At 41.7% G+C, this 25,015-nt stretch overlaps 1 protein-coding gene and 6 non-coding genes across 7 annotated transcripts; all 7 read right to left on the bottom strand.

The window, feature by feature from the left end:
• Window positions 1-9,820: 9,820 nt before the first annotated feature.
• Window positions 9,821-20,320, bottom strand: LOC115197743 (60S ribosomal protein L4-B). Its single transcript, XM_029759543.1, has 10 exons — window positions 20,179-20,320; window positions 19,329-19,500; window positions 19,009-19,115; window positions 18,366-18,504; window positions 15,769-15,893; window positions 15,429-15,558; window positions 14,803-14,959; window positions 12,636-12,719; window positions 12,171-12,291; window positions 9,821-9,966 (listed from the first exon to the last, which is right to left on the bottom strand). Exons 1-10 carry the CDS (start codon window positions 20,179-20,181, stop codon window positions 9,889-9,891), a joined length of 1,116 nt encoding a protein of 371 aa, XP_029615403.1. The 5' UTR covers window positions 20,182-20,320; the 3' UTR covers window positions 9,821-9,888.
• Window positions 12,485-12,553, bottom strand: LOC115197843 (small nucleolar RNA SNORD18). The gene has a single exon (XR_003879083.1). It is a non-coding gene; the product is annotated as a small nucleolar RNA SNORD18 (small nucleolar RNA).
• Window positions 12,852-12,919, bottom strand: LOC115197844 (small nucleolar RNA SNORD18). The gene has a single exon (XR_003879084.1). It is a non-coding gene; the product is annotated as a small nucleolar RNA SNORD18 (small nucleolar RNA).
• Window positions 15,630-15,697, bottom strand: LOC115197841 (small nucleolar RNA SNORD18). Its single transcript, XR_003879081.1, has one exon. It is a non-coding gene; the product is annotated as a small nucleolar RNA SNORD18 (small nucleolar RNA).
• On the bottom strand, window positions 18,652-18,750 carry LOC115197847 (small nucleolar RNA SNORD16). Its single transcript, XR_003879087.1, has one exon. It is a non-coding gene; the product is annotated as a small nucleolar RNA SNORD16 (small nucleolar RNA).
• On the bottom strand, window positions 19,196-19,264 carry LOC115197842 (small nucleolar RNA SNORD18). Its single transcript, XR_003879082.1, has one exon. It is a non-coding gene; the product is annotated as a small nucleolar RNA SNORD18 (small nucleolar RNA).
• Window positions 19,622-19,720, bottom strand: LOC115197845 (small nucleolar RNA SNORD16). Its single transcript, XR_003879085.1, has one exon. It is a non-coding gene; the product is annotated as a small nucleolar RNA SNORD16 (small nucleolar RNA).
• Window positions 20,321-25,015: the final 4,695 nt, after the last annotated feature.

The raw sequence follows: 25,015 nt of genomic DNA, 5'->3' as shown, positions 1-25,015 counted from the left end.
TGGCCGGAGACAATAATATACTGTCCTACTGATCAATACACTGGCCGGAGACAATAAAATACTGTCCTACTGATCAATACACTGACTGGAGACAATAATATACTGTCCTACTGATCAATACACTGGCCGGAGACAATAATATACTGTCCTACTGATCAATACACTGACCGGAGACAATAATATACTGTCCTACTGATCAATACACTGGCTGGAGACAATAATATACTGTCCTACTGATCAATACACTGGCTGGAGACAATAATATACTGTCCTACTGATCAATACACTGGCTGGAGACAATATTATACTGTCCTACTGATCAATACACTGGCTGGAGACAATAATATACTGTCCTACTGATCAATACACTGACTGGAGACAATAATATACTGTCCTACTGATCAATACACTGACTGGAGACAATAATATACTGTCCTACTGATCAATACACTGACTGGAGACAATATAATACTGTCCTACTGATCAATACACTGGCTGGAGACAATAATATACTGTCCTCATCAATACACTGACCGGAGACAATAATATACTGTCCTACTGATCAATACACTGGCTGGAGACAATAATATACTGTCCTACTGATCAATACACTGGCTGGAGACAATAATATACTGTCCTCATCAATACACTGACTGGAGACAATAATATACTGTCCTACTGATCATTACACTGGCTGGAGACAATAATATACTGTCCTACTGATCAATACACTGGCTGGAGACAATAATATACTGTCCTACTGATCAATACACTGACTGGAGACAATAATATACTGTCCTACTGATCAATACACTGGCTGGAGACAATAATATACTGTCCTACTGATCAATACACTGACTGGAGACAATAATATACTGTCCTACTGATCAATACACTGACTGGAGACAATAATATACTGTCCTACTGATCAATACACTGGCTGGAGACAATAATATACTATCCTACTGATCAATACACTGGCTTTAGACAATAATATACTGTCCTACTGATCAATACACTGGCTGGAGACAATAATTTACTGTCCTACTGATCAATACACTGGCTGGAGACAATAATATACTGTCCTACTGATCAACACACTGACTGGAGACAATAATATACTGTCCTACTGATCAATACACTGACTGTAGACAATAATATACTGTCCTACTGATCAATACACTGGCTGGAGACAATAATATACTGTCCTCATCAATACACTGACTGGAGACAATAATATACTGTCCTACTGATCAATACACTGGCTGGAGACAATAATATACTGTCCTACTGATCAATACACTGGCTGGAGACAATAATATACTGTCCTACTGATCAACACACTGGCTGGAGACAATAATATACTGTCCTACTGATCAATACACTGACCGGAGACAATAATATACTGTCCTACTGATCAATACACTGGCTGGAGACAATAATATACTGTCCTACTGATCAATACACTGACTGGAGACAATAATATACTGTCCTCATCAATACACTGGCTGGAGACAATAATATACTGTCCTACTGATCAATACACTGACTGGAGACAGTAATATACTGTCCTGCTGATCAATACACTGGCTGGAGACAATAATATACTGTCCTACTGATCAATACACTGACTGGAGACAATAATATACTGTCCTACTGATCAATACACTGGCTGGAGACAATAATATACTGTCCTACTGATCAATACACTGGCTGGAGACAATAATATACTGTCCTACTGATCAATACACTGGCCGGAGACAATAATATACTGTCCTACTGATCAATACACTGGCCGGAGACAATAAAATACTGTCCTACTGATCAATACACTGACTGGAGACAATAATATACTGTCCTACTGATCAATACACTGGCCGGAGACAATAATATACTGTCCTACTGATCAATACACTGACCGGAGACAATAATATACTGTCCTACTGATCAATACACTGGCTGGAGACAATAATATACTGTCCTACTGATCAATACACTGGCTGGAGACAATAATATACTGTCCTACTGATCAATACACTGGCTGGAGACAATATTATACTGTCCTACTGATCAATACACTGGCTGGAGACAATAATATACTGTCCTACTGATCAATACACTGACTGGAGACAATAATATACTGTTCTACTGATCAATACACTGACTGGAGACAATAATATACTGTCCTACTGATCAATACACTGACTGGAGACAATATAATACTGTCCTACTGATCAATACACTGGCTGGAGACAATAATATACTGTCCTCATCAATACACTGACCGGAGACAATAATATACTGTCCTACTGATCAATACACTGGCTGGAGACAATAATATACTGTCCTACTGATCAATACACTGGCTGGAGACAATAATATACTGTCCTACTGATCAATACACTGACTGGAGACAATAATATACTGTCCTACTGATCAATACACTGGCTGGAGACGATAATATACTGTCCTACTGATCAATACACTGACTGGAGACAATAATATACTGTCCTACTGATCAATACACTGACTGGAGACAATAATATACTGTCCTACTGATCAATACACTGGCTGGAGACAATAATATACTGTCCTACTGATCAATACACTGGCTGGAGACAATAAAATACTGTCCTACTGATCAATACACTGGCTGGAGACAATAATATACTGTCCTACTGATCAATACACTGGCTGGAGACAATATTATACTGTCCTACTGATCAATACACTGGCTGGAGACAATAATATACTGTCCTACTGATCAATACACTGACTGGAGACAATAATATACTGTCCTACTGATCAATACACTGACTGGAGACAATAATATACTGTCCTACTGATCAATACACTGACTGGAGACAATAATATACTGCCCTACTGATCAATACACTGGCTGGAGACAATAATATACTGTCCTCATCAATACACTGACCGGAGACAATAATATACTGTCCTACTGATCAATACACTGGCTGGAGACAATAATATACTGTCCTACTGATCAATACACTGGCTGGAGACAATAATATACTGTCCTACTGATCAATACACTGACTGGAGACAATAATATACTGTCCTACTGATCAATACACTGGCTGGAGACGATAATATACTGTCCTACTGATCAATACACTGACTGGAGACAATAATATACTGTCCTACTGATCAATACACTGACTGGAGACAATAATATACTGTCCTACTGATCAATACACTGGCTGGAGACAATAATATACTGTCCTACTGATCAATACACTGGCTGGAGACAATAAAATACTGTCCTACTGATCAATACACTGGCTGGAGACAATAATATACTGTCCTACTGATCAATACACTGGCTGGAGACAATAATATACTGTCCTACTGATCAACACACTGACTGGAGACAATAATATACTGTCCTACTGATCAATACACTGTCTGGAGACAATAATATACTGTCCTACTGATCAATACACTGGCTGGAGACAATAATATACTGTCCTCATCAATACACTGGCTGGAGACAATAATATACTGTCCTACTGATCAATACACTGACTGGAGACAATAATATACTGTCCTACTGATCAATACACTGGCTGGAGACAATAATATACTGTCCTACTGATCAATACACTGACTGGAGACAATAATATACTGTCCTCATCAATACACTGGCTGGAGACAATAATATACTGTCCTACTGATCAATACACTGACTGGAGACAGTAATATACTGTCCTGCTGATCAATACACTGGCTGGAGACAATAATATACTGTCCTACTGATCAATACACTGACTGGAGACAATAATATACTGTCCTACTGATCAATACACTGGCTGGAGACAATAATATACTGTCCTACTGATCAATACACTGGCTGGAGACAATAATATACTGTCCTACTGATCAATACACTGGCCGGAGACAATAATATACTGTCCTACTGATCAATACACTGGCCGGAGACAATAAAATACTGTCCTACTGATCAATACACTGACTGGAGACAATAATATACTGTCCTACTGATCAATACACTGGCCGGAGACAATAATATACTGTCCTACTGATCAATACACTGACCGGAGACAATAATATACTGTCCTACTGATCAATACACTGGCTGGAGACAATAATATACTGTCCTACTGATCAATACACTGGCTGGAGACAATAATATACTGTCCTACTGATCAATACACTGGCTGGAGACAATATTATACTGTCCTACTGATCAATACACTGGCTGGAGACAATAATATACTGTCCTACTGATCAATACACTGACTGGAGACAATAATATACTGTTCTACTGATCAATACACTGACTGGAGACAATAATATACTGTCCTACTGATCAATACACTGACTGGAGACAATATAATACTGTCCTACTGATCAATACACTGGCTGGAGACAATAATATACTGTCCTCATCAATACACTGACCGGAGACAATAATATACTGTCCTACTGATCAATACACTGGCTGGAGACAATAATATACTGTCCTACTGATCAATACACTGGCTGGAGACAATAATATACTGTCCTACTGATCAATACACTGACTGGAGACAATAATATACTGTCCTACTGATCAATACACTGGCTGGAGACGATAATATACTGTCCTACTGATCAATACACTGACTGGAGACAATAATATACTGTCCTACTGATCAATACACTGACTGGAGACAATAATATACTGTCCTACTGATCAATACACTGGCTGGAGACAATAATATACTGTCCTACTGATCAATACACTGGCTGGAGACAATAAAATACTGTCCTACTGATCAATACACTGGCTGGAGACAATAATATACTGTCCTACTGATCAATACACTGGCTGGAGACAATATTATACTGTCCTACTGATCAATACACTGGCTGGAGACAATAATATACTGTCCTACTGATCAATACACTGACTGGAGACAATAATATACTGTCCTACTGATCAATACACTGACTGGAGACAATAATATACTGTCCTACTGATCAATACACTGACTGGAGACAATAATATACTGCCCTACTGATCAATACACTGGCTGGAGACAATAATATACTGTCCTCATCAATACACTGACCGGAGACAATAATATACTGTCCTACTGATCAATACACTGGCTGGAGACAATAATATACTGTCCTACTGATCAATACACTGGCTGGAGACAATAATATACTGTCCTACTGATCAATACACTGACTGGAGACAATAATATACTGTCCTACTGATCAATACACTGGCTGGAGACGATAATATACTGTCCTACTGATCAATACACTGACTGGAGACAATAATATACTGTCCTACTGATCAATACACTGACTGGAGACAATAATATACTGTCCTACTGATCAATACACTGGCTGGAGACAATAATATACTGTCCTACTGATCAATACACTGGCTGGAGACAATAAAATACTGTCCTACTGATCAATACACTGGCTGGAGACAATAATATACTGTCCTACTGATCAATACACTGGCTGGAGACAATAATATACTGTCCTACTGATCAACACACTGACTGGAGACAATAATATACTGTCCTACTGATCAATACACTGTCTGGAGACAATAATATACTGTCCTACTGATCAATACACTGGCTGGAGACAATAATATACTGTCCTCATCAATACACTGGCTGGAGACAATAATATACTGTCCTACTGATCAATACACTGACTGGAGACAATAATATACTGTCCTACTGATCAATACACTGACTGGAGACAATAATATACTGTCCTCATCAATACACTGGCTGGAGACAATAATATACTGTCCTACTGATCAATACACTGGCTGGAGACAATAATATACTGTCCATATGTAGTCCTATATAATATACAGTATCTAAGATGTAGTCCTATATAATATCATATACGGTATCCCATAGTGCACTAAGATGTAGTCCTATATAATATACAGTATCCCATAGTGCACTAGGATGTAGTCCTATATAATCTACAGTATCCCATAGTGCACTAGGATGTAGTCCTATATAATATACAGTATCCCATAGTGCACTAGGATGTAGTCCTGTATAATATAATATACAGTATCCCATAGTGCACTAGGATGTAGTCCTATTTAATATACAGTATCCCATAGTGCACTAGGATGTAGTCCTATATAATATAATATACAGTATTCCATAGTGCACTAGGATGTAGTCTTATATAATTTACAGTATCCCATAGTGCACTATGATGTAGCCCTATGGGCCCTTGTCAAGATGGTTCATCACCAGGTCGTCTGGAATCAACTGGATGAAAAGCAGAGATGTAGAATCTAGATTTTATTTCTATGAGTGTACCCATGATTTTACCAGTCAGATTGACAGGGTTAGATGCTCTAAGCCCCTTCCTCCAGAGATTCCTGTCTTCCATTGGGGACATAATCTCCTCCTCCAGTTGCTCCTTAGCTGGTGCACATACAGGATCTCTGGGCTCACATCCACAGAGCCTCTCAGAGTTGGAGTGCTGATCTTGGATCATCAGTGGTGTAAAGTACTTAAGTAAAAATACTTTAAAGTAGAACTTAAATTGTTATTTGGGGTATCTGTACTCTACTATTTATAACTTTTACTTTACTACATTCCTAAAGAAAATGTACTTTTTACTCCATACATTTTTCCTGACACCCAAAAGTTACATTTTGTATGCTTAACAGGACAGGAAAATGGTCCAATTCACTCCCTTATCAAGAGAACGTCCCTGGTCATCACTACTGCCTCTGATCTGGAGGACTCACTAAACAGAGAACATCCCTGGTCATCCCTACTGCCTCTGATCTGGAGGACTCACTAAACAGAGAACATCCCTGGTCATCCCTACTGCCTCTGATCTGGAGGACTCACTAAACACACATGCTTCGTTTGTAAATTATGTCTGAGTGTTGGTGTGGCCTTGGCTATCTGTAAATTAAAAACCACAATAATATGGAGCCATATGGTTTTGCTTAAAATAAGCTATTTAATATTTTACAATTACACTGAACAAAAACAACATGTAAAGTTTGGTCCCATGTTTCATGAGCTGAAATAAAAGATTTGCATAGAATGCTTCTCTCAAATTTTGTGCACAAATTTGTTTACATCCCTGTTAATAATCATTTCTCCTTGACAAGATAATCCATCCACCTGACAGGTGTGGCATACCAAGAAGCTGATTAAACAGCGTGACCATTACACAGGTGCACCTTGTGCTGGGGACAATAAAAGGTCACTCTAAAAAATGTGCAGTTTTGTCACAACACAATGCCACTGATGTCTCAAGTTTTGAGTGAGCGTGCAATTGGAATGTTGACTGCCGGAATGTCCACCAAATCAAATCAAAGTTTGTCACGTGCGCCGAATACAACAGGTGTAGTAGACCTCACAGTGAAATGCTGAATACAACAGGTGTAGTAGACCTTACAGTGAAATGCTGAATACAGCAGGTGTAGTAGACCTCACAGTGAAATGCTGAATACAACAGGTGTAGTAGACCTCACAGTGAAATGCTGAATACAACAGGTGTAGTAGACCTTACAGTGAAATGCTGAATACAACAGGTGTAGTAGACCTTACAGTGAAATGCTGAATACAACAGGTGTAGTAGACCTCACAGTGAAATGCTGAATACAACAGGTGTAGTAGACCTCACAGTGAAATGCTGAATACAACAGGTGTTGTAGACCTCACAGTGAAATGCTGAATACAACAGGTGTAGTAGACCTCACAGTGAAATGCTGAATACAACAGGTGTAGTAGACCTTACAGTGAAATGCTGAATACAACAGGTGTAGTAGACCTCACAGTGAAATGCTGAATACAACAGGTGTAGTAGACCTCACAGTGAAATGCTGAATACAACAGGTGTAGTAGACCCTACAGTGAAATGCTGAATACAACAGGTGTAGTAGACCTTACAATGAAATGCTTACTTACAGGCCCAATTCCATCTAGACACCGTTGCCCTACAGCACACAAAAAACTACACATACCTCGGCCTAAACATCAGCGCCACAGGTAACTTCCACAAAGCTGTGAACGATCTGAGAGACAAGGCAAGCAGGGCCTTCTATGCCATCAAAAGGAACATAACATTAGACATACCAATTAGGATCTGACTAAAAATACTCGAATCAGCTATAGAACCCATTGCCCTTTATGGTTGTGAGGTTTGGGGTTTGCTCACCAAACACAAATTCATAAAAAATGTAAAACACCAAATAATGCAGAGCAGAATTAGGCTGATACCCGCTAATTATCAACATCCGTAAAAGAGACGTTACATTCTACAACCACCCAACAGGAAGCGATTCCCAAACCTTCCATCACCTACAGAGAGATGAACCTGGAGAAGAGTCCCCTAAGCAAGCTGGTCCTGGGGCTCTGTTCACAAACACAAACAGACCCCACAGAGCCCCAGGACAGCAACACAATTAGACCCAACCAAATCATGAGAAAACAAAAAGAGCCCCAGGAGATGTGTATAATCCTACGTCTAATGGTCTCTGTATCCAACTCAACTCATGACGCACATTAGGGCAGTACCACTATAATCCACTAGGTGTCAGCCTTCTCCACACTGACCATGCTGTCCGGTGTAAATAACAGAAGACATGTATTTCACTGTCATCTAGTCTGTACAGTGTTCTTATATTTGATTATCAGAGCATATCGGTATGAATTAGCCTGTTTTCAAACTGATTCAGTGTTATTTATTTAGTTAATCAAAATGAGCTGGACTGAATTGTTCTTGACAGACAGTAAACAGCGTCAGGAAATACCCTGGTTAATTAGGTTAATTTCTCCATTTAACCAGGCACTGATGGCCTACCGGGGAACAGTGGGTTAACTGCCTTGTTCAGCGGCAGAACGACACATTTTTACCTTGTCAGCTCAGGGGATTCAATCCAGCAACCTTTTGGTTACTAGTCCAACGCTACCTGCCGTCCCAGGTGGCCTAGTGGATTGATTAAACAAGTGGAAGACTGACCGACAGGACGCAGAACAGAAGGAAACCCAAACTACTGTAATTTCTGGACTATAAGCCGCTACTTTTTTCCCCAGGCTTTGAACCTCGCGGCTTAAACAATGACGCTGCTAATATATGGATTTTTCCCGCTTTCAATTTTTTTTTGAAAGATGTCTTCAGTGGTTTCAGTGCACAGGAGGAGGAAGATAGTGACCAATGACTTTCTTGGTAGGCTACTGTTTACCGATAATTTTTAATTTTTTGTTACAAGCCGTGTTTCGTTAAAGCCTGTGTAAAGTTCATTTGTTTCAATGTACCGGTAGGCACCTGCGGCTTATTTATGTTCAAAATAATATATATTTTTTAAATTCAGTGGGTGCGGCTTATATTCAGGTGCGCTTAATAGTCTGGAAATTACGGTAATTAAACTCAAACCGGATGGAAACATCATCAACTGTACCTTTGCCACAGAGTGAATGTCTAGAAACTTACCCAGCAGAATCATGGTTATTGACACCATGGAGATATTGGTCAGAAAACGTAGCTCAATGCAGGGATGGGGTATGCTACTGTACTCCACATTTTTGCAGTATTTCAATCTTTTCGATATATCAGTGTGGATAAAGGTCAAGAGTACAGTTGCATATCACACGCCTGCATCGAAGTACATTTTCTGAACAATTTGTTGGGCCAGTAACCAAAAAAAATCTCATTCTGCCCGAGCAAGGCAGTTAACCTGTTGTTCCCCGGGAGCAGAAGACGTGGATGTCATTAAGGCAGTCCTCCGCAAATCTCCGATTCTCCGAAAGAAATACAAGTCCAAATGGATGATTGTTTTTCTATACATTTTATTTGAAACCATCTCTGAACCCTGTCTGTTAGAAGAGACAAGCTGCTTTATGCCTTTGCTGGGGCTGCCTTTGCTGGGGCCTTTTTTGACAGCTTCTTCTTAGGCTTCAGCATCTTGGCCTTGATCTGGGAAGAAAGAGCGGGAAGGTAATGTTTAGTATCATTTATATTGTGTATTATCTACTTCACTTGCTTTGGCCATGTTAACCTCTCTGGGGTAGGGGGCAGTATTTTGACATCTGGATGAAAAGCATGCACAAAGTAAACTGCCAGTTACTCAGGCCCAGAAGCTAGGATTTGGATAGAAAACACTAAAGTTTCTAAAACAGTTAAAATAATGTCTGCGTATAACATAACTAATTTGGCAGGCGAAACCCCGAGGACAAACCATCCAGGGGGAAAATAATTGAGGTCATAGGATTGTCCAATGGTTTTCTATGGGAGACCTGATTTATTAGGGCCCAGATTGCAGTTCCTATGGCTTCCACTAGATGTCAACAGTCTTTAGAAATTGTTTGATGTTTTTCTTTTGAGAAATGAAGTAGTCGTCCTATTCATTGTAAGTGTCACTCCAGGTGGACTCTACTGTTTTGGTGCACATAGACTGGAGCGCGCTTCACGTTGTTTATATCCGGTATTAGAAACAGTTTATTCCGTCTTAAATTATCGATTATTTACGTTTTAGGGTACCTGAGGTTGGATTAGGAGAGTTGTTTGGACCAAGTTTACAGGTAACTTATTAGATACTTTGTAGTCATGTTGGGCGAGTTGAAACCGGTGCATTTCTGAATCTAACGCGCCAAATAAATGGACATTTTTGGGACATAAAGGACATTATCGAACAAAAGGACCATTTGTGATGTTTCTGGGACATTTTGGAGTGCTAACAGAAGATCAAAAGGTAAGGCATTAATTATATAGCCATTTCTGACTTCTGTGGCGCACATGTTTTTCATGTGTTTGTATGCGGGGCACTGTCCTCAGATAATCACATGGTCTGCTTTCGCCGTAACGCCTTTTTGAAATCTGACAGTGGCTGGATTAACAAGAAGTTAAGCTTTATTTTGATGTATAACATTTTCAAGAATGTTAAATATTTGAATTTGCGCTCTGCAATTACACCGGATGTTGGCCAGGTGGGACGCTGCCGTCCCACCTGCCCGTATGAAGTTTCCCCATGGCCCTGTCCGGGGGTATCATCGGATGGGGCCACAGTGTCTTCTGACCCCTCCTGTCTCAGCCTCCAGTATTTATGCTGCAGTAGTTTATGTGTCGGGGGGCTAGGGTCAGTCTGTTACATCTGGAGTATTCTCGTCTTATCCGGTGTCCTGTGTGAATTTAAATATGCTCTATCTAATTCTCTCTTTCTCGGAGGACCTGAGCCCTAGGACCATGCCTCGGGACTACCTGGCATGATGACTCCTTGCTGTCCCCAGTCCACCTGGCCATGTTGCTGCTCCAGTTTCAACTGTTCTGCCTGCGGCTACGGAACCCTGACCTGTTCACCGGACGTGCTTGTTGCACCCTCGACAACTACAATGATTATTATTATTTGACCATGCTGGTCATTTATGAACATTTTAACATCTTGACCATGTTCTGTTATAATATCCACCCGGCACAGCCAGAAGAGGACTGGCCACCCCTCATAGCCTGGTTCCTCTCTAGGTTTCTTCCTAGGTTTTTGGCCTTTCTAGGGAGTTTTTCCTAGGGAGTTTTTCCTAGCCACCGTGCTTCTTTCACATGCATTGCTTGCTGTTTGGGGTTTTAGGCTGGGTTTCTGTACAGCACTTTGAGATTTCAGCTGATATACGAAGGGCTATATAAATTGATTTGATTTGAATAAAGCTCTTAAATTGAACTGAGAGAGTGCGGGGGCCGTGGAGAGAGACTTGTCATTAGGACAATATAGGATAGATGTAGGGTTGGGTCAATTTCAATGTATGAATAGAGGTGATAGATTTGTATTTATTTAACTAGGCAAGTCAGAAGCAGGGATTTCTGATGATACAGAAGGTTGTTCTACTACGTCACATTGTTTAGGTGCAATGGGGAGGGAGTATTTCACAGGCTTTAATCAGAACTTTGTTAGATATCAGGAAACAGGGACAAAAGTGGAAGCTCCGTGTAGAATTAAATTGCTCATTCTGTTACTCACCACTCCCTGCACTACAGACATTTATAATTTGGGGGTTGTTTCGCCAGACAGATTAAGCCCAGTCCTAGACTAAAACTCCAGGACTAGGCCTACTGGTTAACCAGTTTCCCTATTATACAGGCCTTCATATGCAACTGAGAGCCCTAGTCGGCCATTTTGGTGGTCTACTCACAGCCGGGTCATGCAGCAGGATGGCTTGACGTCTGGCTGTCTTGGCGTAGGGGTTCAGCTTCATCATTATTCTCAGGTTCTTCAGAGGGTTCTTCTTCAGGACTCTGCGCCTGATCTTCTTGCTGTGAGGAGACCAGACAGGTTCAGGAGGTGGGTCAAATCTAGCAGCATTGTGTGAACCTTCATGTTGATGGTAGCATCCCAAATGGAACACTTCGCTACATAGTGCACTACTTTAGACCTGAGCCCAATTGGCCCCGATCAACAGTAGTGCATTATGGGGAATAGGGCCATTCGGGATGCAACCTATTGGAATGGCTCAGGACTTCCTTTCAAAATCAGGATTCAGAAACACGGACCTGAAGTGGAACCTCATCATGGCATCATGTCACAGTGGAGGACAATGCAGCACATCCTACTACAGTACCCATAATGCTTTGTACAATATAAAGTGAGCAGGGCTTACTTTGGTGCACGAAGTGCTTTCTGGATCTCCTCACTCTTCAGAATCCTGCTCAGATCTGTGTTGGTCATCTTGTGCATGGGTAGACTGGAGGAGGGAGAGACGGAGACAGGACATAGATCAGACAGGACAGAGACAGGACAGAATACAACTGGCAGTACCTCAGATTGTTAGGGAGCAGCATGTGGTTTAGCAACAGACCATTTGAGCATTTAATTAAAACTCAGAACTTCTGGTAGATATCAGGATTCAGAAACACGGACCGAAGTGGAAGCTCATCACTGTAGAAATTAAATAGCTCTCAAAATCTGTTACTAACCAATACACTAAAGGCCAGTCCTTGAGCACCTCCAACACACTGTTGTTGCCCCGGACAAGCACACCTGATTCAGCTGGCCAAGTAACCAAGCCCTCAGAGTTGAATCGGGCAAGTTTGTTCAGGGATACAAAAAAAAAAAGTGCTTTGTTGGGGGTTCTGGAGGACTGAGCTGGGGTAACACTACATGATGCCCAACTGGTTAACGTTACTAACTAGTTGAAATGACAAACTTCAATTTCAACCAGTTAACACCAACTAGGAAGAAAAGGCCCAATAGTAAGTACTCTCTATACACTGGTGGAGATCTGAGGACACGTCCCAAGTCAGAACCGCCGATGTGCCAACATCTGTTTGTAGCCCAAACCGTTCAGAAGCTGCCAAACTAACTGGACCCCACTGAAGAAAGGGGATGTTCTACGAACACCACGAGACTCGTCTGAAGGTACCGGATTTAAAAAAAACAAATGAGGTATGAAGGTAGTTTACCTACCCCAAAAAGGCATTGTGCAAATAAATAAGAACGGTTATTCCACTATCCCAACAAACAATATTCTATTACCTGGGAGAGTATTCTTGAGACAAAGTAGGTTTATTTGAACAAAAACTACATTCAACATGTTTATAAAAACAGTTTTATGAGTGCGCCTCATTAAAGTGTACAGTAGCTGGTTGTTATTGTCAGTCAAAGCTTTGTTAGTCAGAAAGTGTGTGTGAAGTGGGAGACCTCTAATCAATACTAATTAAAATGACTGAATTAGGTTGGCTAAATGAGGAGGCTGCAATGATCAACCAACACGTAGGCTGTTTCATATGTAGTTGATGTAGACAAGGACGGAGAGCGCAGTGAAATAGCCTCGATACTGTAGCTCGCTTTAGAACGATTTGATGCCGTCAAGACGGGCACTAGCAGATGGTTCGGCAGAAAAACTAGACTGACTCGACAACCTGCGGCAGCAACTAGGGCCCCTGCTCCTCTCGCCTCTCCCGATCCTTCTGCTGAAACCAGCCGCACCCCCTATGTAAACAGAGCGCCGGCCAGCCGCACCCCCTATGTAAACAGAGCACCGCCCACAACGCCATACACAGGGTCTGCAGTTGTAAGGCTGTACTGACAAATTATCAAACAACGGAAGTTGGCTTATGGTAGAGGAATGAACATTCAATTCTCTGGCAACAGCTCTGGCGGACATTCCTGCAGTCAACATGCCAATTGCACGCGCCCTCAACTTAACTTCGTGGCATTGTGTTGTGACAAAACCACACATTTTATAGCGGCTTTGTTGTCCCCAGCACAAGGTGCACCTGCGTAATGACCATGCTTTTTGATCAGCATCTTAATATGCCACACCTGTCAGGTGGATGGATTAGAAATGCTAATAGATTAGAAATGCTCGCTAACAGGGAAGTAAGCTACATTTTGCACAACATTGAGAAATAAGCTTTTTGTGATTATGGAACATTTCTGGGATCTTTTATTTCAGCTGATGAAACATTGGACCAATACTTTACATGTTGAGCTTATATTTTTGTTCAGTGTAGAAAACGATTCTCCACTGCGTATAGTTGGTAGCAGCCCTTCCCAGGCGCGCCACCTAGCCTGACCGACGCGGATCACAGCCACATTTTCTAAATATTTATATATTTTGACATTTCGTAAAACATTTGTTTAGTGTGTTCCTGTAGAATTCTGGCCTAGTGGACATTGTTTGTTGCGTCACCTAACACTAGTAACAACCACCTTGATAGGCTAGATTTGTTTAAGTAACATGGTCAAATTTCTATCAAATCAGAACTCCACAAGAGCATGGAGTCCATTTAGGATTAGGCCCATGTAACCCTCGTTTTACTGACTTGTAGTCCACCTTGAGAGAGGCAGATTTGCGCCAGGTTCCGTAGAGCTGGTCCAGTTTACGGAAGGCGGATTCGGTCCAGATACAGAAGCGGCCGACATGACCACCGGGGGCGAGCCTCAGCAGGTTCAGCTTGTTCACGTTCTGTAGGGTGATGCCTGGTAGAGGGATGGGAGGACATGTACATTTTAGTATTGACAAAAGGCACTTATTCAGTGAGTTATACTAAGAGACTCAAACTCAATTTTCTACACAGTTGCATCTACAGCCAGACTGTTTCCTTTGAAAAGAAGAGCATCTACATTGGGTCATTTAGAGTGGCAGATGCTCTTTAGTACAGAACGAGATTCACCATTATCCCTTTACACAAAACCCATCCATTATTCATGTTTGTATTGTTTTTGTTCCAATGCAAAACATTTTTTACAAATCATGGCAAAAAAAAATAACCGATAATGAGGGTTCAGAACTTCCACTGAAATCATTGTGTTTAGAAACACGGACCGGAAGTGGGAATCACAGCGACACTGAGGGAAGTACTGCCCCATATAGGGAACAGGGTGCCAAAGTAGGAGAGAACGGGAGATCTCTACATGTTCTCACCAGGGTAGACGAACCAGTACATACCAGGGATGTTTCTGAAGGCCTTGGTGACACCTTGGTCTTGGTTGTAGATGATGCACGGTCCTTTGCGTTGGATACGCCTGCGATTCCTCATCTTACCTTTACCAGCTCGCATGCGCTGTGACGCGTACACCTGCACACACACACACACCCAGAGGACACAGTTCTCAGCCACTAAGGACATCCAATTTCACGACCACGCAATGGCTCAGGACTTCCATTCAAATCAGGATTCAGAAACACGGACCTGAAGTGGAACCTCATCATGGCCCTCATTTCACTCATAAGACGAGGAAAATTTCACATCGACCAGTGAGACAGTATTAACTCTAGCTATATTAACCTTTTTGATGTCGTTCCAGGCTTTGAGTTTCTTCAGCAGTAGAACAGCCTCTTTAGTCTTCTTGTAACCCTCCACTTTATCATCGACTACCAGTGGAACCTCTGGGATCTCCTCAATACGGTGTCCTGAAGGAGGGGAGGCCCTCTAGTTAGAGATCTATAGCCATCTAGCTCCACAAGTATCATCTTGTACAGAGAGAGACATACACTGGAGACATGGACTTTTGATCTCCACCTCCAGCATCGTCACGTCCACTGGCCTAGTGGTTAGAGCGTTGGACTAGTAACCGAAAGGTTGCAAGTTCAAATCCCCGAGCCGACAAGATAAAAATCGTTCTGCCCCTGAACAAGGAAGTTAACCCACTGTTCCTAGGCAGTCATTGAAAATTAATTTGTTCTTAACCGACTTGCCTAGTTAAATAAAGGCATAATAAAACCCTACACCTCCAGTGCCAGCTTCGTCATGTCACCCAACACCTCCAGTGCCAGCTTTATTATATTGCAATGTCCAGTTTCTCTAGCAATTTCTACATTATATTAATATACAATATTGTGTCAGAATTGTTTAGTCAACCCACTGTGCCAGCTATAAGACAGTCAGTAAACCGTCACCGCACAGTCAAACTCAAGTCATCTTTAACGAATCAACATTTTCAAGGGACAGTTCTGTATTTTGGCAACGAGGACCTTCACTTCCCCAGAGTCAGATAGCATTTATGTCTGTGTCCAGTATGAAGGAAATAAGTAGTTTTGCGAGCGAATCCTATCTAGCGTTAACACAAACTCTACAGGAAGAGATGGCACGCTAGCTGTTCCAATAGACTTTCAGTCATTGCACAAAGGCTAGATAGCACCTTCCTTCAAACTGCACTCACCTGACTGACAAGGTCGTTCTGCCCCTGAACAAAGTGGTTAACTTCTGTGGGATAGGGGGCAGTATTTATCACGTCCGGATGAAAAGCGTGCCCAGAGTAAACTGCCTGTTACTCAGGCCCAGAAGCTAGGATATGCATATTATTAGTAGATTTGGATAGAAAACACTGAAATTTCTAAAACTGTTTGAATGATGTCTGAGTATAACAGAACTCATATGGCAGGCGAAAACATGAAAGATTTCCCACTTCCTGGTTGGATTTAAGGTTTTTCAAGTGATTGCCTATCCAATATACAGTGTAAATGGGTCAGATTTCACTTCCTAAGGCTTCCACTAGATGTCAAGTCTTTAGAACGTTGTTTCAGGCTTCTATTGTGAAAGGGGAGCGAATAAGACCAGTCACAGTAGATGGCTCAGCTGATAGCCTTTAGTTGTTGATCACGTGCAGCGGCCATGAGCACGAGCTCCGTTCCCTTTCTTTTCTAATGACAAAGGAATTGGCCGGTTGGAATATTATTGAACATTTATGATAAAAACATCCTGAAGATTGATTATATATACATTGTTTGACATGTTACTATGAACTGTAATGGAACATTTGACTTTGTCTGGACTTAGTGCTCGCGCTTTGTGCATTTGGATTGGAGGTATTTACATAAAGATTAACTTTACCGAACAAAACAAACATTTATTGTGGAACTGGGATTCCTGGGAGTGCATTCCGATGAAGATCAAAGGTAAGTGAATATTTATAACGCCATTTCTGGCTTTTCTTGACTCCACAACATGTCGGGTATCTGTATGGCTTGTTTTGGTGGCTGAGCGCTGTACTCAGATTATCGCATGGTGTGCTTTCGCCGTAAAGCTTTTTTGAAATCTGACACAGCGATTGCATTAAGGAGAAGTGTATCTTTAATTCTATGTATAACACTTGTATCTTTCATCAACGTTTATGATGAGTATTTCTGTAAATTGATGTGGCTCTCTGCAAAATCACCGGACGTTTTGGAAGCAAAAAATTACTGAACATAACGCACCAATGTAAACAGATTTTTGGATATAAATATGAACTTTATCGAACAAAACATACATGTATTGTGTAACATGAAGTCCTATGAGTGCCATCTGATGAAGATCAAAGGTTAGGGATTAATTTTATCTCCAGTTCTGCTTTTTGTGACTCCTCTCTTTGGCTGGAAAATGGCTGTATGTTTTTTTGTGACCAGGCGCTGTCCTCAGATAATCGCATGGTGTGCTTTCACCATAAAGCCTTTTTGAAATTGGACACTGGTTGGATTAACAAGAAGTTTCTTTAAAATTGTGTATAATACTTGTATGTTTGAGGATTTTGAATGATGAGATTTCTGTTTGAATTTGGTGCCCTGCAATTTCACTGGCTGTTGTGGAGGTGGGACGCTAGCGTCCCACATATCCCAGAGGTTAACCCACTGTTCCTAGGCTGTCATTGAAAATAAGAAATTGTTCTTAACTGACTTGCCTAGCTAAATAAAAATAATAAACTCTGGGGAAGCTGAAAAGGAGCCCCTTGCCAAAATCCTGAACTCTTAATAGCATGTGATTTCTTAAATACACAACAGGTATCTAGCAACAAGAGTCTTACCAAAAAATGAGAACTTGTATAAAAGGTTAAATAAATACATATTTACACTGGTAAGAAGACTAAGCTATGCAGTGAGTACAACAGAGCATGGTGGGCGGCATACCTTTTGACATGACAAGTGCGGGCAGGGCGGACGCAGCCAGGGCGGAGCAGATGGCGTAACGCTTCTGGGTAGTGTTGATCCTGCGGTGCCAGCGCCGCCACGTCTTGGTGGGGGCGAACATGCGGCCTCCACGACACATCTACAGTTACAGGCGTTAAGGAACGGCTAAACAACGCATTAACATCTTTATCTTTTTGGCCAGTTTACCTAACATTAAGTGGTCTTTAGTCTAGGACTAACCTTAATCGGTGTCTGGGAAACCAGCCTTAAATGCGTTTGAGTGCCTTGCTCAGACTTTAGATTCGTCAGCCACTTGTGCCAGCATACGACATCAGGCATAATGTCACTGTTCACAGTGTAGGACGCAAATTACACCATCACTGCAAGCCCCTTACATGTCTAGTCCACCTCAGCATGCCTTAACCACCAGGGCTTCGTTCATTACGCAAAAAACTGATCAACACTAAAACAGTATGGTGCCACCTGTACTTGTCCAATCAGAAACTAATTAACTCTGCAAAATGTTTAGTTACAATGAGCCATAATGAACACAACCCCGGTAGCACATTTGTACCCGTTACAGACATGGCAAGATTAATAGGAAATGTTTAATTTAATAATTCTGTCTGTCAGAGAAGGATACATTTCCGAAGGCTCCCTGGCCGGAGCGGTGGGTACCACCTCCTCTCACACGAGGAATACGAGCCACGGCTCGGCCTGTACCCCATGACTCCGCGCTCGTCTGATGACCTGGAACCCAGAGTGCATTAGAACCTGTCCTCTATACATATCAAAATAGCCTGCTCTAGGTTTTATGGTACAGATGAAAGCCCTTCAGAACTTCTAGTATAATCACTGCTTTCAGAAACACGGACCGAAGTGTAAACTCATCATTGAAGCTTGTAACCTGTCTCCAAAAAGTAATGTTTATTTGATTGAATACATGCTGAAACACTCACTCACCGGCCAGTTTGCTGACAGCATAGGGCTGACGGCTGTTCTTGCACATGTTGGTGTGTACAAAGTTGACAATGTCCGGGCGGATGGGAGCCTTGAACACCGCAGGCATGACGACATTTTGGCCTGAACTCTCTCCTTTCTCGGAGTAGATAGAGATTAAAGGCCGGGCACAAGCCTGAGGAAGACAAAGGTCAGGGAAATCTGATTAATCCTGCAGTAGGTTATAATGTACCTAATCGCATGTTGATAGTTATCTGAAATGTTTAATTTTAGCCAACATAGCTAGTTTATAATCTTGCTCAGACTCAGTCGTCGTCATTCACTTGCGCCAGCATGTGACAGTAGGCATCTGTCGACTGACCGCAAAGTAGGACGCAAATTACACCATCATAGCAAGGAAATGCAGTTAAGTACCGCAATATCAAAGTAAAATGACGACCTAGTGGCAGTATCTCTTGGCTAGCTGATTAGCCGCCATGTTAGTAGGTACCAACCAAATACTGTGAGCTTTGGATGCGTTATAAGTGGGTAACTAGCTAGATAGCAAAACTTTAACCGAGCTATGGTTTACTAAGAACATATTCACAACAGTTGCATGAAGAAAGGTATACTGGTTTACGAATCTCACCTATAATTGAGCAAACCCGGCCTGTGGTTGTAAGGACAGTACATGTGACCCGGCTAGAAACCATCCAAAATGTCTCCAGCTTCGTTCAGATCCGACATGGAATAAGTTAATCGGCATTGGAAAGCTTTTAACCAGACAACTGTTCGGGTTTGGGACTATAACTTGCTCACTAACGTTGACGCCAAATTGTATATGCAACTGAAATAAATTATCTAGGATTCTCACCATTTTATTATTTGTGTTTCGGCTCCCTGTGAACCACGCTGCTCACTCAACGGAAGTCACGGTAGAAAAGGAAGTTGGTACTACAACTCACACGATCTATGCTTCCGACGTCGTCACACTTCCGGTAACTTAAACGTTAAATAAATGCAATACTATAGAGGCAAATGTTTCTATTCTAAGTCAATATATATTCATTCAATAAAATATTGATATTGAAATACTATACAACGGCGAAAACAACTTTCATAAATGGGACAATCTAGGTCTCTACTGCGCAATACGGCGGAGGAAACAAAGGCGGTGACCGGACTACTTTCGTGATAGTAATTTATTTTTTATAATTAAATATAGTTACCACATGTCACAAAATACTTATTTTGTCTTACAAGTGAAATAGTTATTGATAAAAAAAATAAAAAATGTTTTATTCAAATACAGATCAACAATTTACATTCTTCATCATACAAAACTGAACGCAGGTATTAATGAGCGAATACTGGAACAAACAAAACATATTTTAAAAAAATGAACAATTCTAGTGCAATTGTAATCACTCTGAAAAAGTCTTATTGTAATGATTTAGGAAAATGTTATTCTTGTTATTGTTTACTAGGGTTAATGTTTTAATAAAACAGTTAAATTCAATCCAAAAAATAATTGTAATTTTGGTATAGAATTTTGGTTTGTGTATGAAGTATTTGGCAACAAGAATAAAAAAAATCACAATCATTTCAATGGTCTTGTTATCATTGCAATAGTAACATATTATATCTTTCATGTCAAAAACATAGCCAGTGTTCATAATGGTAAATAAGTAATAACAACTGCTGCTACAACTGGGTTACTGCGGCAACAACTGCTGCTACAACTGGGTTACTGCTGCTACAACTGGGTTACTGCTGCTACAACTGGGTTACTGCTGCTACAACTGGGTTACTGCGGCACCAACTGGGTTACTGCTGCTACAACTGGGTTACTGCTGCTACAACTGGGTTACTGCTGCTACAACTGGGTTACTGCTGCTACAACTGGGTTACTGCTGCTACAACTGGGTTACTGCTGCTACAACTGGGTTACTGCTGCTGCTACAACGGCTGCTACAACTGGGTTACTGCTGCTACAACTGGGTTACTGCGGCAACAACTGGGTTACTGCTGCTACAACTGGGTTACTGCGGCAACAACTGCTGCTACAACTGCTGCTACAACTGGGTTACTGCTGCTACAACTGCTGCTACAACTGGGTTACTGCTGCTACAACTGCTGCTACAACTGCTGCTACAACTGGGTTACTGCTGCTGCTACAACGGCTGCTACAACTGGGTTACAACTGCTACAACTGCTGCTACAACTGGGTTACTGCTGCTACAACTGGGTTACTGCTGCTACAACTGGGTTACTGCTGCTACAACTGGGTTACTGCGGCTACAACTGGGTTACTGCGGCAACAACTGGGTTACTGCGGCTACAACTGGGTTACTGCGGCAACAACTGGGTTACTGCTGCTACAACTGCTGCTACAACTGGGTTACTGCTGCTACAACTAGGTTACTGCTGCTACAACTGCTGCTACAACTGGGTTACTGCTGCTACAACTGCTGCTACAACTGGGTTACTGCTGCTACAACTGCTGCTACAACTGGGTTACTGCTGCTACAACTGGGTTACTGCGGTAACAACTGGGTTACTGCGGCAACAACTGCTGCTACAACTGGGTTACTGCTGCTACAACTGGGTTACTGCTGCTACAACTGGGTTACTGCGGTAACAACGGGGTTACTGCTGCTACAACTGGGTTACTGCGGTAACAACTGGGTTACTGCTGCTAATGTTAGACGCACAAATATCATACCCCCAAGACATGCTAACCTCTCACCATTACAATAACAGGGGAGGTTAGCATTTTATATCATACCCTCAAGACATGCTAACCTCTCACCATTACAATAACAGGGGAGGTTAGCATTTTATATCATACCCCCAAGACATGCTAACCTCTCACCATTACAATAACAGGGGAGGTTAGCATTTTATATCATACCCTCAAGACATGCTAACCTCTCACCATTACAATAACAGGGGAGGTTAGCATTTTATATCATACCCCCAAGACATGCTAACCTCTCACCATTACAATAACAGGGGAGGTTAGCATTTTATATCATACCCCCAAGACATGCTAACCTCTCACTATTACAATAACATGGGAGGTTATCATTTTATATCATACCCTCAAGACATGCTAACCTCTCACCATTACAATAACAGGGGAGGTTAGCATTTTATATCATACCCCCAAGACATGCTAACCTCTCACCATTACAATAACAGGGGAGGTTAGCATTTTATATCATACCCCCAAGACATGCTAACATCTCACCATTACAATAACAGGGGAGGTTAGCATTTTATATCATACCCCCAAGACATGCTAACCTCTCACCATTACAATAACAGGGGAGGTTAGCATTTTTTTGGGGGGGGGGGTATTTGTGCGTCTAACTTTCTCACTCATCATTATTCACGATTCATTCAGGATTATCCGTAACCATGGTAGCATCCACATTAATGTAGAAGTGTTTAGAAACATATTTTGTTCTTATTGACAATCAAAGTGACTCCAAAATGACACCATACATTATTCATCAGTCATTTCTATTTGGCACAACGATCTGAAACACAACCAAAACAAACAGCAAACGCAACCAACAACTTTGTAGAGTCACAAGCTTGATGTAGTCATTGTGTGCTATGAATATGGGACCAAATACAAAACTTTGACTATTTTAATACAGAAGTGAATTTGTCCCAATACTTTTGGTCCCCTAAAATGGGGGGACTATGTACAAAAAGTGCTGTAATTTCTAAACGGTTCACCTGATATGAAAATACCCTCAAATTAAAGCTGACAGTCTCTACTTTAACCCCATTGTATCATTTCAAATCCAAAGTGCTGGAGTACAGAGTCAAAACAACAAAAAATGTGTCACTGTCCCAATATTTTTGAAGCTCACTGTATATACAGTGCATTCGAAAAGTATTAATTTACATTTACATTTACATTTAAGTCATTTAGCAGACGCTCTTATCCAGAGCGACTTACAAATTGGTGCATTCACCTTAAGATATCCAGTGGAAAAACCACTTTACAATAGTGCATCTAAATCTTTTTTTTGGGGGGGGGGTAGAAGGATACTTTATCCTATCCCAGGTATTCCTTAAAGAGGTGGGGTTTCAGGTGTCTCCGGAAGGTGGTGATTGACTCCGCTGTCCTGGCGTCGTGAGGGAGCTTGTTCCACCATATTCAGACCCCTTTACTTTTCCCAAATTTTGTTACGTTACAGCCTTATTCTAAAATGTATTAAATCGTTTTTTCCCTCATCAATCTACACACAATACCCCATAATGACATCACAATAGCCCATGATGACATCACAATAGCCCATGATGACATCACAATAGCCCACGATGACATCACAATACCCCAAGACACATGCTTCCCACAGTTGTGTCCAGTTGGCTGGATGTCCTTTGTGTGGTGGACCAGTCTTGATACACACAGGAAACTGTTGATCATGTAAAACCCAGCAGCGTTGCCGTCCTTGACCTGGCCAAGGCTTACGACTGTGTGTCTGGCACCTACTACCATACCCCGTTCAAAGGCACTGAAATATCTTGTCTTGCCCATTCACCCTCTGAATGACACACACACACAATCCATGTCTCTATTGTCTCAAGGCTTTAAAATCCTTATTTTACCCGTCTCCTCCCCTTCATCTACATTGATTGAAGTGGATTTAACATGTAACATCAATAAGGGATCATAGCTTTCACCTGGATTCACCTGGTCAGTCTGTCATGGAAAGAGCAGGTGTTCTTAATGTTTTGTGCATTCAGTGTGTATATATAGAGACCTATGGGTCCTGTTCAAAAGTTCCTTATCCCCTATATAGTGACCAGGGCCCATAGTGCTCTATAAAGGGAATAGGGTTCCATTTGACCAGGGCCCATAGTGCTCTATATAGGGAATAGGGTTTCATTTGGCCAGGGCCCATAGTGCTCTATATAGGGAATAGGGTTCCATTTGACCAGGGCCCATAGTGCTCTATATAGGGAATAGGGTTCCATTTGACCAGGGCCCATAGTGCTCTATAAAGGGAATAGGGTTCCATTTGACCAGGGCCCATAGTGCTCTATATAGGGAATAGGGTTCCATTTGACCAGGGCCCATAGTGCTCTATATAGGGAATAGGGTTCCATTTGACCAGGGCCCATAGTGCTCTATATAGGGAATAGGGTCCCATTTGGCCAGGGCCCATAGTGCTCTATATAGGGAATAGGGTTCCATTTGACCAGGGCCCATAGTGCTCTATATAGGGAATAGGGTTCCATTTGACCAGGGCCCATAGTGCTCTATAAAGGGAATAGGGTTCCATTTGACCAGGGCCCATAGTGCTCTATATAGGGAATAGGGTTCCATTTGACCAGGGCCCATAGTGCTCTATATAGGGAATAGGGTCCCATTTGACCAGGGCCCATAGTGCTCTATATAGGGAATAGGGTCCCATTTGACCAGGGCCCATAGTGCTCTATATAGGGAATAGGGTTCCATTTGACCAGGGCCCATAGTGCTCTATATAGGGAATAGGGTTCCATTTGACCAGGGCCCATAGTGCTCTATAAAGGGAATAGGGTTCCATTTGACCAGGGCCCATAGTGCTCTATATAGGGAATAGGGTCCCATTTGACCAGGGCCCATAGTGCTCTATATAGGGAATAGGGTCCCATTTGACCAGGGCCCATAGTGCTCTATATATAGGGAATAGGGTTCCATTTGA

This window comes from Salmo trutta, chromosome 7 (genome assembly GCF_901001165.1).
Source record: "Salmo trutta chromosome 7, fSalTru1.1, whole genome shotgun sequence".
In the NCBI taxonomy this organism is placed as follows: domain Eukaryota; kingdom Metazoa; phylum Chordata; class Actinopteri; order Salmoniformes; family Salmonidae; genus Salmo; species Salmo trutta.
The sequence above is the reverse complement of the archived record's forward strand: the minus strand, read 5'-3'. Positions and strand labels throughout refer to the sequence as shown.